The sequence below is a fragment of the Henckelia pumila genome, chromosome 2, assembly GCF_033568475.1.
Source record: "Henckelia pumila isolate YLH828 chromosome 2, ASM3356847v2, whole genome shotgun sequence".
NCBI lineage: Eukaryota > Viridiplantae > Streptophyta > Magnoliopsida > Lamiales > Gesneriaceae > Henckelia > Henckelia pumila.
Window position 1 is genome coordinate 143,107,435 of NC_133121.1, and position 17,077 is coordinate 143,124,511.

At 35.9% G+C, this 17,077-nt stretch overlaps 1 protein-coding gene across 1 annotated transcript; it reads right to left on the minus strand.

The window, feature by feature from the left end:
* Positions 1-2,157: 2,157 nt before the first annotated feature.
* LOC140879439 (DDT domain-containing protein PTM) lies at positions 2,158-15,008 on the minus strand. The gene is made up of 9 exons (XM_073283133.1): positions 13,186-15,008; positions 12,493-13,107; positions 6,974-8,129; positions 5,955-6,243; positions 5,738-5,862; positions 4,939-5,399; positions 4,578-4,606; positions 3,142-3,744; positions 2,158-2,912 (listed from the first exon to the last, which is right to left on the minus strand). Exons 1-9 carry the CDS (start codon positions 14,784-14,786, stop codon positions 2,308-2,310), a joined length of 5,484 nt encoding a protein of 1,827 aa, XP_073139234.1. The 5' UTR covers positions 14,787-15,008; the 3' UTR covers positions 2,158-2,307.
* Between the last annotated feature and the right edge of the window lie 2,069 nt (positions 15,009-17,077).

Below are 17,077 nucleotides of genomic sequence, written 5' to 3' on the forward strand. Positions count from 1 at the left end.
ATAGGTCAAAATTGAACCAACTAAAAAAAACCAAAATTCCATTAAATTAATAATTTTATTTATATTATTAATTAAAATAATTGTATCAAAATTGAATTAACCGACGAAATAACGAAATTGTTTTGGTAAAAAACCGAACCGAACCGGAGAAAAATGATTCGAATATCAGATTATATAGTTTTAAAATCAAAAACCGAAAAAACCAAAATAAAAGATCGAAAATTGAACCGACCAATGAATACGCATAGTCGAAGCACCAATTCAACACCGAAGGGCATGGCATAATACTCACAATCTTTTTCTTTTGTTTTTGACACAATATCTTACTATCTTATTAAAAAAAAGCACCATTTAATAACTGATTTAAAATTAATTTGATAAAATCGAAGATGAAATATATAAAATACACTTCAAAAAGCCAAACCAAAAAAGGAAAAAAAATCTTTATCTCTATTTTAAACTTCATGCGCTCATGATTTTCTCATTTTTCGTACCTCCTTTTTATTTTAAATTTAAATCTATTAGAAATAAAAATATAACAATAACAAACATAATAATAATAAATATTCATGTTTAACAACACACGCATTATGTGTGTGGATGCGACTAGTATTCATAATCTTATCACACTGCATTCCTATGCCGAGCAGGATACCATATTTCGAAATAAAATAATAAATAAAAAAGAACCAAATAATGCTTCTCCTTCTGTGTATTTTGTGATCTACATTTGCCAATATAAAGTTCGTACTTCACAACCAAAAACTTTTCGAACTGAACTTTAATACACCTCTAACTTGGGAACAAAGCACACAAAGTCTCGAAATATATATATATATATATATATAACACCAAAAGGCAAGAGCCAGATGTGCTCCACTGTCCTCCAACATGCAGCATTCAATTTTCAAGCAGTTTGTCGAATTCTGGATATGACATGCCTGCCTGCATATCGGGCAATTGTATCAGCAACCCGTGAGAACGGAGAAAAGGAAAAAACTACCCTCTATGTAAACTCAACTGAATCTAAAACCCCGCGTTTTTATGGTTTCGGGCATAAAACCCTTTACAAATATGGCAAATGTACTTGAGGTTTAACACGGGTTAAATGCACTGGATTTTTTAAAGCACGGGGTGTTAAAAGCCTGATAAATTCACACAGGGCATTTTGTGATTTTTTTGTATTTTTACAAGGGTGTAAAATGCTATTTGCTCGAAATGCATATAAAATAATAATAATTAAAACAAAACAAAACACCCATCATCAACTAGTACGGAAAAGTAAAATTCACAGCTAATTGAGCAAACATCAAATTTCATGGTTTCCGAACCTGGTGAATAAGAAGTTCATTTCCATCTTCAACCAGCACACTCGAAACATTGATTTGATAGTCTCACAGTGATTCCATAGCATACACTTCATTGTTCCTGGCAAATCAGCTTGAGATGTAGGCTGTGGAGGCATAACATAGAATCATTTAACCACAACTGGTTAGTTTGCTAGCGAAGTACAATAACTTCCCCATTCTGAGATGAAGGCTTCTGGTTGAATATATATCATAAAAGTGAAGGGCTAAAAGGAAACAAATTAACATGGAAATCGTTTTGCACCTGTACTAAACAAGCAGCAATGCATGAACTTTTAATGTGATCTTGCTAAAAAGATGAGCAATATCACTTGTTTTGCCACAGTACACAGCATGGATTTACAGTTCCTCAGTATCAAAATGAAAGGATTTGCTATCCGTTTAAAGGAGAAAAATACTACACCAACTGCAAACAGTAGAATGAATCAACTCTTTTAAAAAATCAAATATAAACGTTAATTAATCACTAAAGAATTTAAACCTAACCAAAGATACATATCAAGTTGCAGCTCGAGCACTAACCACTAAGTAAACAGAGGAGATCGAGATGCGCTTTTCTAATCAAACAGCAAAAAGATTTAGAACCGCGCCTCAAGACTGCTGCCTTTTTATAGAATCAATTCAAAAAATGGAACAATTAAGACATCCAGGAGATCAGGCAAAAATAGAGTGACAATGAGATAACACAGTACAATAAATTTAAAGAAAACCATTATTTTACCTCACAAAAAGTAAAGGCAGAAACAATCATAACAAACAAAACAAAGCATATATTTGCTAAAGAAAAAGAAGCCGGAAGTTAGTTCTTCATTCTCGGAAAACAGATGGAAATTATCTTTAATGAACTTCTGACTTTTTCAGCTATTTCAAGTTTCACATAATGTTTGAACTATGGTATTACGACATTGTCTAGAAAAGAGAAAAGTATCAGCTGCTAAACTTATCTACGTTTTCCTCTCCCAACATATACTATATCACCTGACTGCTTTTGGGACAACTCATGAGAGTTAGATAGAGGTTCACTGGCCACAGATTCTAGTTTATTGTTTGTCAAACTATTCCCCACAAGGTTATTGGTTAATGGTGAAAATTCAGCTTCTTTATCCACCAGGTTGGAAACGGAAATTGCAGACTCAGTAGTTTCAACGGCATTGAACACCTCTTGCTTTCTTTCTTCAACAGAACCATTGATCGGTAATATCTTCTCATCTAGCGCCAAGTCTTTCTTTTTCTGCTCTGGCTCAGGCATCAATCCAGGTGACTGCTGCTCAAGGACCCAATCCAATGATGCATTGCTCACTCCATCATCAGACCTAAAGTTTAAATCTTCTGGTTTGTTGTACGAGAGAGGCAAATCCTTATAATCTTCCTCTGGGCATCCCATCTCGGGATTATTTTCGGGCATCAGCTCGGTCCCGTTGATTCCAGGTGGAAAATTATAGGGGCAGAGAGGAGGTGTCCTATTAAGACACTTGTGACACTTAAAGCCGATGAGATTCAAAATTTTATCAGCAGTGAGTCCCAATACATCTCCATGAAACCAAACTGCGGGAAGCAGCAAAAGAAAAAATCAGCTTGGGAGAATATAAAAACTTAAATGAAAGAGGATCATATTTCAATGACTGAAAAAATAACTAGTTTTAGCTGCTTTGACAATACCGGAAACTTGAACAGAGCCATTGTCAAAAACAGGAATAATTTGTGAATAGATTGAAGTTTGGTGCAGGTAAGTAAACAAATGGGTTTCTCATGCCGATAGTTAAATGATCATTACCTCCACAAATTTCGCATGCCACATAAGCCAGGTTTGGCTTATATTCTAATTCACAGCAAAGGCTGCATTTTGGTTTATCATTGCTGGAAGCCACTTCCCCAGCAAGCACAAGAAGCATTTTGTCCCGGAACTGCATCAATCTTTCATCATCTGGTTTTCTTGACAACAGCAGACCATTCGACCAGTAGCTGCTGTTAACGGGTGTCCTCTTCTTCTGCCAACAACCATTCTTCAGCTTCTTCAACTTGTCCTTTTTGGATTTAGCTTGTTTTTTCTTCTTGCCTTTTTTCACCTTAGTGTTCTGTGATGACAGCTTCGACATGCGTTCAGCATTCCTAGCAGAACGTCGCAAAGAGATAACTAAAGGTGCCCCTTTTGACTTTTTAGACTTAACTTGTGGTTTTCCTTTCACCAGCCTTTTCCTTTTCCCCGATTGCACCAGCTTCAGTTGTTTGGAAGCATTGGTAGGTTTTGACAACCCAGATTTTCCCTCTGTAGCTCCACTTTTCACAAAGTCCCCATCCGGGCATTTATGACAAGTATATGTAGGATCATCGGTAATATAACCAAAAGATTTTCGAACATGCCTTTTATGAAAAAAGCCTGAAAATTGATTCAACTATCAAATGAGTAGAAGTTATAGGTCACATAAGGGGAAAAAAAAGGAATAGCCAAATGAATCAAACATGCAACATAATCTACCAGCTAAAGTCAAAACTAGTTCCAGAGCATAAATACATCAATATATAAGCATTCTCATTCAAAAAATTGTAGCCATCTCCAACAACCAGAGTAGCCACCTTTGTCAGCTAAATGAATCAAATATTTCCATTTCCTGACCACCACGACCACTGCGATTAATGCTATGTTAACAATATGACTTCTAACCACAATACCAACCAACCGCCGCAATGATTGGGCAGGAAGTTTAACTTAAAAGTTGATAGTACAGCCATTTTCAGTTCAAGACCATTGAATTAATAGGACCTTTGATATCAACGAATCTAATTCTAACAATAATATTAAATTTTCAGACTTCATCCATAGTCTTTATTCCAATAACCCCTTCAAATGTCGGAATTGATAACTTACAAGCACCAAGCTATTTCTAATAGTATTATATAGGACTAGCGACACCTTTGGATCATGTCCCTTGGCTCTTCCAAACAGACTTTAACATGCATGGGCACTAATTTTCAGATACTCCTGCTGTTCTCCATCTATCACACAGATTATGTTGGGATACTTCTGCAATTCTTTAAAGTGTGTCCGTGGCAACAGGGGATACCAACGTTTTCTACTGTTGGCTTCCAAAATTACAAGACTAACAAACTAAACAAGGCAAATGCAACAGTCATTTAATATTGCTAAATCAGCGGTCACAAACAAATGCATAGGTCGTCAAGAAGAAACCAAACTAGATGACGAGCATTTACCTTTGCAATACTGGCAGCTCACTGCTTCCCTGCACACAAAGAGGAATAATCTGGTCATGCCAACGCAGAACCAAAAGTGATACTTACAAGCAAAGCAAGTCTCAAAGGCAAAGATATAATGAACACGAAGGGTAAAACCAGTCCATGAGGAAAGAATCTCATTTAATTATGTTTGCTCAGATCTTTCCATAGCATGAAAGTACTACAGATGGTTTCTTTCGATATGAAACAACAAAGTCAATCGTCTGACCATAACTTCGAAAAAAGTTGCACATTTTGCTCTCGGATCTCCTTACAATAATAATAACATGATTGAATGTTCTCATTCAGACCATGAATACACAATAAAAGTCGCACATACCTGATTAGAACATCTTTGTTACAGTGCTGACACTGATAATTCTCCAATCTCTCAGCTCTAGAGAAAAGGTATGAAAATCCCCTTTCCTCCAATGGCTTCCTTATTACTCTACTGTTCTCACGAAGTTTTCCAGAACTCATCTTATTCGATTTACGGGAAATTCGCTTCTCCTCAAAATTTTTCAAAAGATATAATGGTGTATGTGACTCTTCCAACCAATATTTCTTCCTTACGCTTGATGCATCTTCAAGCATGGTTCCATGTCTTGCAACAACCTCAGGGATAAATCTTCTTTTGCCAAAATCTAAAAGATACCTGACAACTGTTCCCTCAGAGAATTTCCTGCGAATAGTAACCTTTTTAAATGATCTGGCAGATTTTTTGGATTCCTTGTCCATTTTTGAGAGAAGGTTAGTTTGGCCAATATCATCCCATCTGATGTTTGCATCAAGCTCTCTAACCTGAAAATGATATTCGTGAGCATTTCCTTTCATTATATGACAATAAATTTGCTAAAGCTACTCTCCACACCAGTATCCCTTTTTCCCTCTTCTATGAGTAATAGCTGATCAGAGTACACTTTCCCTAGCAGAACACAAGCTAAAAACTATGATTATCACAAGTGTGATCTTTAAAGTAATTTGACCTCAGCAGAAAGCAACTTAGTGAGGAAAAACTAAATCTCAAGGAAAACCTGTTTCTGGAGGAACCTTAGCAATCTATACATGGTTGTCATTCGGGTGGACGAAAGGTACATAACAAGCCATTTGATTTGGAAAACAGAGGATGCGAGATATACCTGAAGAGCAAGTTGCTCCACGCTTCTCGATGTCTCAACAGCGGCTCGCCAGGCATCGCATTTAGTCCTCTTGGCATTTTCTCCAACTTCGGGATATAGAATGCCTGTTATCTTCTTGCATCCGCCTGAAAATTTTTTTAATTTAAAGTACAGTAAGACAACTAAAAAATCACAAGGCTTGCCTGTTTTGTCACGGAAACATAATAAATGTTTGTACCTTGTCGGGAGGCTTTGGAAACGAGAGAGTGAGGCAAAACCTTCCAATTGAAAAGCCCACGTGAACCCCTTCCACCCCTCCACCATAATAAAGTTAGCCCAGTCATGGCATTCGAAGATGGGGTAATCTGTGGCTCTGAACTCTTGGCTCTTTTCCTTCTTATTCCATGTTTGGAAGAAACTCTGGATGAGCTCATCACAATATGAGCAGCAGAACCCATTGTTGCAACAGTATCTACATTCTGTCGCCATCCCGTGGAGAGTGCCAAATGATTCAGATTTGCCTCTACCTGGTAGCAAAACCCTGAGATAATTAGATAACTAGAACAACACAAATTAGGAAAAATAAAAGATAGAAGTTTCAATGCAAAGACAGGACTGAAAAAGAACAAAAAAACTAGTTCAAATCAGAGGGAAGCCAAGACCTGAGGCAAAGACCTGGAAACTTATATTCATCTACGACATTTAAAATCATTTTCATTTTATTACAGGAAGAGAGAGAGAAAGAGAAGGAGAAGAAGAAAGAGGAAATTATAGTCAATGGACCCATTGTGTGTTTTGTCTTTAAAAATAATCTTCCACTGTGTATTGGAATACAAAGGAAAGGGCTATTTTTAAAAGAAAACACACACAGCAGGTCTTTTAAAAAATTGCCCTGAATAAAAACCAATATAATATTTTCCTAAAAAAGCAATATGGAATTCTCGTTGTAGGATGCAACTGAATTCCAATCTATAAACAGGAGATTTGATGATTTCTTCTAATGACTCATACTACTCATGACATAAGCTACTACAGTAGACAAATCTGTTAAATATCTACCAGGATTCTTCTCTGTGATACATGACCTGAAATAGTAATCCAGATCCATGGTTATTCATTTAGACATGGTAATCAATGAATCGCATCACGTGGCTAAAACATTTACAAAATGTTTTTTTTTTTTGCAGTGCATCTTCAGATAAGTCGAATGTATAAGGATTCAGTATGTATATGCATTCAAGGGAAGAATATGTGTACCTTGAGCAACAAAGTTTTCAGCGAAGTAATGTTGGTCACCCCAAGAACACATTTGCGCCAAAGCTCGGAATAATGTGGATTTAACCACGGGCCCAACAGCAGACCATGCAAATGATCTTCCATACATATGATATGGCACATGATATCAACAAGATGGTTTTTCCTATAATTTCCTGACTGAATACCAAATGCCTCGCTTTTAAAATTTTCTATAGCTGGAAAACTGTCATTCATGACGAATAAGCAATCCCTTTCTTCATCAGGAACTTTGCAATAGAAGCACCACCCACATTTTTCTTTCATAGTGTTCACAACAGAATTATGAATATTTGACCAATAAAACTCAGCAGATCTATTCGAAACAATCTTCAGTTGCCCTGCTATAATTCCTTCCACTGATTTCGGGGCACTAGACCCATCTGATGATTTAGACATCAACTCTTCGAACACAGATGATGCTGTTCGAGCAAATTCATAACAGTTGACATATTTTGTCCACGGATGCACTTGGGAGATTATATCTCTATTATCTATGGATGGTTGTGTGTTGCCATAATTTGCAGAATTTGGATTATTCCTTTGTCTGGTTACCAAGGTAGGAGATATGGTAAAATGATCTCCAGCATTTGCCAGATCCCCTGGAATCTGAGACTCCGGCGATATCTCAGTGCAGATACGCGAACTATCCAACCCACCTTCTTTTGGCACATCAATCATGAATGCTTGAGAGACTTCAGCTGATCCTTCAGAACTTTCCAATCTATTTTCCACCTTCACAGTATGGTTCTCAGTCCCCTGAATCACATGATCCCGCTCTACAATTTCAAGATCTATATTACTGGAATAGGTAGTTACAATCGACTTTTCATCAAACTTTTTCTCAGCATCAACTTTGTACTTGTTTTGTGTTTCTGAGGTTGTTGGGTGTATATCAAGCAGTTGTCTTTTGTTAGGAAAAACTGACTTTATAGAGTAGGACCGAATGTCCAAATAATTTCTGTTCCCATCAACTTCACGAACTATATTCCATTGCTTACAGATAGAATTTATAATTGTTTCATAGAGAAAATGTGGCGACTCTAGTGCTTCAATAAGGGGCGGCAAGCCATTTCTATCGTAAAACCAAAATGAATATTGATCACTGCATGACTCTAGCCTGCAAGAAAGAGATGTGGAGGTTAAAATACATTCAAATGCAAAAGTACAATAAATATACTGTAATTATAAGTTTATAACTAGGATTACAACTTACAAAATAATCATAATCTCGGAAATATGTAATAGATTACCCCAGTGAGGAAATAAATTTACAAAAGCATGTCATACTTTTTCTAAGCAAAATGTTATAACAATTAATATAAACTAATACTGCTTGTACGGTTCGTTTTTTGTAACGAAAACAAAAAATAAATGGTGAAATAAAAATATATAAAAATGGTGTTTACGTAAATAAATATCCACCAAAAGGCAAAAAAAAAAGTAGGTGGTATTTCCATGATTAAATAGCTATTAAAGTGCAAAAAGCATGCAGGAGGTCGTACCAACGAACCAAAGCCTCTCTCATGCTTAATGTTGTAAGTATAGAGATTAGATAGCATGTATTGTTTATGTTCCAACAAGTTATCAAGCACACCAAAAGTTCTATCACACATCCACAAAATTTCGAAGAAAATGAGGACAAAAACAAGAGAATCGAGTTGAACCTTCTAACATACTTTATTGGAATCAATAAAATAGGCCCAACTTAAAATCATAATTACCTCATAACGCATATGCCTAGACTTAATGTGAGGCTCAGCTCTTCTTCCTAGAGCGAGCTTAGGCACGATCATTACGAGAAAAGCAGGTGTCTCATCTCATGGCTAATGCACAGCTTAAAAGCTCAAGTCGGCACATTAAACTTAGGGACTGTGAAGTGTGAATCTAAAATGAAATGTAACATTGTTTTTCATTGTATTCACAAACTAAAGAGTACTAATGTAATGTCTGTTAAAGTGCAATATTTGCACCTACTAGAAGCGATCGACACATGATGCTTGGGTTGCTGTATAATTTATGACTTTTGGTAAAGTAACAAGTTTAATCCTCTAATCAGTAACAGAGCCAATGTCACATGTTCAATTCTCGTGGAGTGCTTGACCCGTGACGCTTGGATGGTTGTATGAAATATTTGAGTTGCACCGTTAGTAACATACATAAATTTTGATGAAACGGCGAGCGTTTGATCCTATACTGCCATTCAATAATTTTAAATTACATTTAGACCATAGTCCATAAATGACAAAAAATCTATTTATAATCTAAATTACGGAATATCATGTCTTGGATTATTATGATTAGGGATGTAATTTTCTATTTCTAAAGGCTCCTCGTGATGGACATGCTCATCCGAACACTTAGTTTCCAATCTATGGACACACTTTAATGTGCCTATCGCTTTTAGCCATGCTCCAAATACAATTTGTAACATTGCTTTGTTTGGCATCATTCACAGATTTTAATTTTGATTTCAAGATAGGGGCTGACTTTCCTATTTGAAAATTTTAAATCAATTTCAAATCACATGGTCGCGTTATGTTGAAGAAAAAGGGCCAGACTTGCATGACAAGTCAAGTGAAGACAACTTTGTCTTAAATAGGCATGTACATAATATATAGACAAACTGAAAAAATATATTCAAAATTGGGAAAAACACTAACTTGAAGATACACTAAGTTTTGTCTAGGTTTTACACTACACTTCGATTTGCAATTTACTACTTCTAATTTCCCATTCAAACCAAAATCAAAACATATGCCTAAGTTATGGGTTATTCCTGGTCTTCTGCTGTTTGGTTTCTATTACATAAAATATGATTTGGTTTGGTTCATAAAAATACATCAACCAAAACCAAGGGTTCTTGTGAAACTAAAACTCACACCAAACTGATATATACCACTGATGTTTTATGCCTATAATACTACTTTAGCTGAACGACCAAAAAATTACAGAGGCAGCGACAATTTTGTCCGAATATACCACCACTATTTAAAAATGAAACTTGGAATCAAAACCTCGACAATTCAAAAATCGAAGATATTATATACGTGAATGTTTTGATTCAGCCCACCTACATCTAATGATTAAAAAAAAAGGAAAAGCATCTCAACCTTTAAAGCAACACCAATATTTATGCTTTCATTATTAAGGGATAAACTTCATTGAAGTGCTAAGCAACTAAGCCTTTGTTTATTCACAAAGGTAGAGTCTCAGTGCACCGCAAGTCTGTACGCACATGCTTACGGGCTTTCAGTGAGTATCAGCATTGTTCTAAAAGACGGCACTAGGCGGTTGCCCACCGCCCCGATTTTTAGATAGTTGACGCCTCGGGGTGTTATTACATTAATCGGCTACCTAATGCCGCCTAGGCGGATTCTACCGCCTAGATTAATATATAATATTTTTTATTTTAAATCTTTTTAAAAAGATTATTTGACATGTTTACCAATCAATTTGTATCGGATGAAGATGAGGAACATGCCATGAATTTTGAGTTTGAATTCGATAAAGAGGAATTATAGGAATAATATGAAGATGATGAAGAATTAGATATTTAGGCTAAGAAGAAAAACTGATTGCCCCGCCTAAGCGTCTAGACCCTGGGCGATGGACGATCGCCCGCCTACCGCTTTTTAGAACATTGATTATCAGATATTCGATGAATTATTGTTTGTGTTTGGTCTCCTTTTAATGTTTCTTGATATATGGATATTTGGGTATTCTACTGAAGAACGTGATGTATGTGTTTTCCTTAAAAAGAGATTGTTTATTGCAGATACCATATTGTTCAAGAATGTTTTTGGTTAGTACGACACTACATCATACATACCTTTTCTAATGGTGTGTTCATTGGATAAACTAATAAAGTATAATACATTGGGTTAACAAAATTAAGAGTCTTACAAGGAAATGACGTAAAGACAAATTTAAAGTGATTGATCATGTATTCATGTTAGAAGATGTAAAAATAGAATGTAAATGAGGCTGCTTTAGGAAAGAAAATAAGTTTAGGTAGTACTGTTTGATTTCATTTCTGAAGATAAAAAATGTTTATGAGAAATAGGACCAAACAAAAGCTTTTAATATCTTCTAGAAGCAAGGCCTAATATCGTGAGAAGCCTAATATCTGCTTCTCACGTCTCGTGGGTAGCCAGGACATTAGAAACATCCAAACAGTCAGGATATATCTAGTCTCGTAGTCTCGTCTCTTTTTTGCTCCACGATGATCAAGACGAAGAGAGAAAACAAACTAATCTTACAGAATTTCCAAGAATTCCACATGGAAATGATTAACGTTTTGTGGATGGACAGGACCTTGAAAAACATCCAGAACGACAGTTTAGGAGTCGGTTTGGTTGCATCACTTCACCATGTATATCAACACTATTCAGGAAAATATAAACCAATGCAAGTTTGTTAAAATAAAATAGGCAACTTATAAAAAAGGCAACTTGTTCTTGAGGTGTGAATTGATGTACCAAACATGTGTGGTATGTGTCGTCATCGGAAAGCGGAAAAGGCAAGATTACAGGTATAAGGTCCTAAACCACTACAGTTAATTATCACCTTCGACCAGAAGGCGCTTAACAACAAGGACTAATCATCACCTTCAAAGAACAGGTGACCATAACAAGCACAAATGGCGAACTGACAAAAATAAGCAGGAATGAGATGAACTTGATCAAATAATCAAGTCATGCTGCAAAGAAATAGCATGTCTCCCTGCAACGCATTGGTGACTTCAGGGTTGACATTTTGAAAAAAACCCTGAATCTACAAGCTAATAAAGGAATTTTCAACCCAATAAATGACATGGTTCACAACACGGCAGAAAGGACAAGTGTTATCCCTCCATTTACGCTTCCTGAACAACCTACTGAGGAACCTCCATCATGGAATAATCAAATCGCATGAAAAATCAAATCGCATGTGCTTGCTCAGACTACAGCAACTCTATAAATCAAAAGGATGAAAAAGATATGATTATTGACTAGAAAATTTCAAAGATAAATATCAAGTACAGCAAGGATCGACGTATTTTTCACCCAAACTTACTCATATCATCATCATCATCATTATTCAAGCCCGAGCCCGCCCCTAATAGGGAGTTGGGAAAATGGAATCTTTTAGTGCTAAGCACTAGTGCTTAGAAGACATGCATAAACAGAGAGTATATAAAAGGCTAACAAATGGTATTAAGAGTGTTCATGGCATCCATACTGTACTCTAGAAAGTAGAATCAACACCCCAAAGTTTGGTGTACATATTTAGGGTAAGATTTACCTTCTGCATGTTTTGTTTCTTTTCCATTAACATGCACTTTTAGCAGCAAGAAAATTAAGAAAATTATTAACCAAGGCATCTACAAGTCTTACACACGAAATAGAGTACTTTTACTGGTTTATATTACTGATCACGTATTCAGAAAGAAAAATAGAAATGTATAATGTTCTTATGGAACTTTGTATAGAGGAACTTACACCAAAAGATAACCACAGCTGCTATAATATAGTCGTCCATAAGGATCCATTCCCAACAATTCTGCTCCTCGAATTGACTTCTCCACTTTCATCCAGGGTTTATCTTTGTCGATTGCACATTCAGGGCAATACCAATCACCCTCAGGCAAGAGGCTGCTAACAACACCCACACACCTTGAATGAAATGCTGCAGGGCATCCATCACAACATATTAAGTTCCCATCCATCTTACAAAGGTAGCATTCATCACTGTTCCAATCAGTAGGCTCGTCAGCATCGTCTTGTGTTATGCAAGAAGTGCTAGCAACATCCATCATAGACTTTCTTTTTCTTGAATTCTCTAATTTTGTATTCCGGTCAATATCCATGTGCTGCTCTGTCGCCAAAGTCCTTCTGTTTATCTCTGATCTAAAGGCATCCACGTCAATTACATCATCACAAAGATTCCGTATTATCTCAACCTTTGCTGACACAGGAAGTTTGTAGTAATCCCTCTGACAAAGCTTCAAATGACAGAGGTCTAGACCAGGTATATAACCAGGACTATGCAACAACAGATACTCAACCACAAATATGGGCCACGTGATCAAGTCGAGAAAATCCCAATTAAGAGACCTGCATATGTTAAATAGCTAAAATAACAAGCAACCAGGAAAAATGTTCATTTTTTCAAGTTAGACCGAATTCAGTTACCTGAGACATTTGGATGCAGACACAGAACCTTCGTCAGAAAGAGCTTCCAAATGCTTCCGTAACGTTTTCAAAAGGGAAACATGAATAGAGTCAAACAATGACGTTGAATCGTTAGATTTAACTGATGTCACAAAATCATCCAGTTCAAAGGGGCTTAGAAACAACAAAGTACTAAAAGATCTCAAAAATGCATAAACAGACAGAAAATCAAATACAGAAACTCCATCGAGATCCAGGTTGCAAGAAGACAGCGGCAACTCCACCTTAGGTGGTAGAATGTGACCCCTGTAATTTTCAGGTCCTGACACTGTTATCTTTTCTTCAAATATGAAGCTAGCTGCTGGTGATGATAACTGAAAATTGTTTCCATCCAACCCGAACGTATTAAAAGCATGATCTTGATCAGAAAGTGAATCCCTTTTAGCTCTACGACTACTCCTCCTCAAACTCATCTCTGATGTAGGCAAGGTTATATTATTATCTGATGACTCTTTTCTTCTCCTACCTCTTCTCCCACTCGAAGATCTAACTGAATTTCCATTATCACAGTCAATTGCATGACAACCATTTTTTAACGGGGTTTGTTCTCTATTTTCCAACTCTGAGTTTAAAGTTCCACTTTCACCATCCACTTCTACAATTTCAGGCGTAGCCACTTCGATTTTATTATTTGAAGTAGCCTTTCTCTTCCTGCCCCTTTTCTTCCTCTGTGAACTTCCAGCTGCTGCATTTTCATCATCAACCCCATTAGCATTCAACAAGTTCTCTTCTTCTTGTTCCTTGCATAAATCAACATTCCCCATGTCCCCATCCCCATTCTCCGAAACTCCCATGTTAGCATTTTCCACCGACTCTGTCCTTGTGTGTGCATCTCTTTCAGCACACACCATTTCATGTGCTCTAGCATTCCCCACATAATCATCTAAATTATTACCATCATCCTCCACTAATTGCAAATTCAAGTCAAATAATCCACCACCTCTTTCAGCAGACAAATTCTCAAAATCCTCATTTACATCTAAATTTAAATCGATCAGTCCTTTATTTGCCCCTGAAGTCTCGTTGATAAACAACGCTTCATTAATATCTATCCCTGCATCCAACTCCATATCCAACCCCGCATTCAAGTCCAAGCCATGCAGCTTAGCGCCACCACCAACCTCATTACGCCCATGAACCTCGTTGTTCAAACAACTGAGCCCGCCACCATTAAAATCCAACCCTTCATTTAAATTCAAATTCAATTTACTGGAACCACCACCTCTACCTCCCAAATCACTACAAACATCACCATTAATTCCTGAATTACCATCACTTTTACCTGTGTCAGTGATCCGGCTCTTCTTTGGCTTGCGCCCACGCTTTCTGGCGGAGGAGGACTCCAGCTGCTGAGGTAAAGGCTGCGGCAAAGGCAGAGGCAAAGGCAAAGGCTCCGGTGGCACCAAAAGCAAAGCAACCTCCGAAAACTCCAATTCCTCGGAATCTCCATCTTCGTACACGATCCTGAAAAACCCGTTGTTGGGTTGGTACCCTTGAACCGTCCCGAAAAATGTACCGTGCCCTTCAAATGTTTTTTTCACCCTTCTTCCCACAAACTCCATTCCCCAAATTACATAAATAAACTTCAAAAATCACAAGAACAAAAAAAAAAAAAATTGAAATGAAAGCCAATTGAGCCAAAGAATCCCAATGAATAAACCCCAGCAAAATTGATCTTCAAAAGCCCTCTGAATAGAGAGAGAAAATGGGCTGGCCTCTCTCTCTCTCTAGAAAAGGAGGTTGGGTATGCTGATGGGGTGACAGTGGGGACACGCAGTATATGAGTAGGAGAGGGGGGGAAATTTTACTTGGCATTCGAGGGTACAAGTTTGTATGGGGAAGGTACTACGGATAACTGCGGGCATCTTCCCTAAAGGCCTTGAAAGTGACTGTATTATTCAAATCATTTTCTTTATTTCGTTTGGTGCTTTTTGGTAATTTTTTTCATTTTTGGGATACTTTTCCACATTAAGAAGGATTTCATTTAGGATCCTATCTGGACTTCAGAATCTAATTTATTAATTTTATTATTATTATTATTATTATTATTATTTCTTTAATATCATTTTATTGAACATATCGATTCATTTTTAAAAAAATATTAATTATCCTTAATCTATGTAATCTTATTACAACGATGCATAATTTTCATGTCAGCATTTACCAAATTTCAGTTTGTCCTTTTGATTGATGTAGCCATTTGGAAGAAAAAATAATTGATAATCCAAAATACTCAGACACGTGTATGAGAGCCTGCAATAATTCAAATTTTTCTATAAATAAGTGATACATGTTAATTGTTAACCATGCAATAAAATATGATGTTAAAATCAGTCAATCATCGTGAATATTTGACATGTTCATTGAGAATTTCAAGAATTCAAATTTATTTACAAATAATTAACATGATAAACGTGCATTCAAGTATATACGTTGTTTAGTCATTTGGTAGAAAAATCAATCAATAAGCATGGATACTTGGATATGTGCATTGGGAGCTTGCAAAAATTCGAGCATTTGTTGCAAATAAGTGAATTTTTTTTATAAGAGAAGAGAACATAATCAAGCGTACGTTCAAGTATGATGTCATCAACATTTGGTAGAAAAACAATTGGTTATCGTGAATACTTAGATGTATATGTATTAAGGGATTTCATGAATTAGAATTTTCGTTGCAAATAAGTGACAATTGCTAAGAAAATGCATGCTAGTTTGATGTAATATTCATTTGGTAAAAAAAATGGTCACTGTGGATACTTGGACATGTGTATTGAGGGCTTGCAAGAATTTGTTTCGTTGCAAATAAGTGACACGTGATAAGCATGCATGTAAATATGATGGACTTGAGAATCTAATTTTTTAATTTTATTATTATTATTTCGTTAATATCATTTTATGAACTTATCAATTCAATTTTTTTTTTTTATAAAAAAAAACTTAACTATCCCTGATCTATGTAATCTTATTTCAAGGATTTATAATTTTCATGTCAGCACTTACCAAACTTCAGTTTGTCCTTTTGATTGATATAGCCATTTGGAAGAAAAAGCAATTGGTAATCCAAAATACTCACACATGTGTATGAGAGCCTTGCAATAATTCAAATTTTTCTACAAATAAGTGACACGTGTTAATTGTTAACCATGCAAGAAAATATGATGTTAAATGCAATCAGTCATCGTGAATATTTGACATGTTGCAAGAATCAAATTTTTCTTACAAATAATTAACACTTGATTAAACGTGCATGCAAGTATATATGTTGTTTAGTCATTTGGTAGAAAAATTAATCAATAATCATGGATACTTGGACATGTGTATTGGGACCTTGCAAAAAATCAAACATTTGTTGCAAATAAGTGACTTCAGTTTGTCCTTTTGATTGATGTAGCCATTTGGAAGAAAAAACAATTAGTAATCCAAAATACTCGGACATGTGTATGAGATCCTTGCAATAATTCAAATTTTTCTACAAATAAGTGACACATGTTAATTGTTAACCATGCAAAAAAGTATGAAGTTAAAAGCAGTCAGTCATCACGAATATTTGACATGTGTATTGGGGTTTGCAATAATTCGAATTTTTCTTACAAATAATTTACGCTTGATAAACGTGTATGCAAGTATATATGTTGTTTAGTCATTTTGTAGAAAAATCAATCAATAATCATGGATACTTGGACATGTGTATTGGGACCTTACAAAAATTTGAATATTTGTTGCAAATAAGTGACATTTTTTATAAGAAAAGAGAACATAATCAAGCGTCCATTCAAGTATGATGTTAGCAACATTTGGTAGAAAAACAATTGGTCATCGTGAATACTTGGACGTATGTATTAAGGGCTTGCAT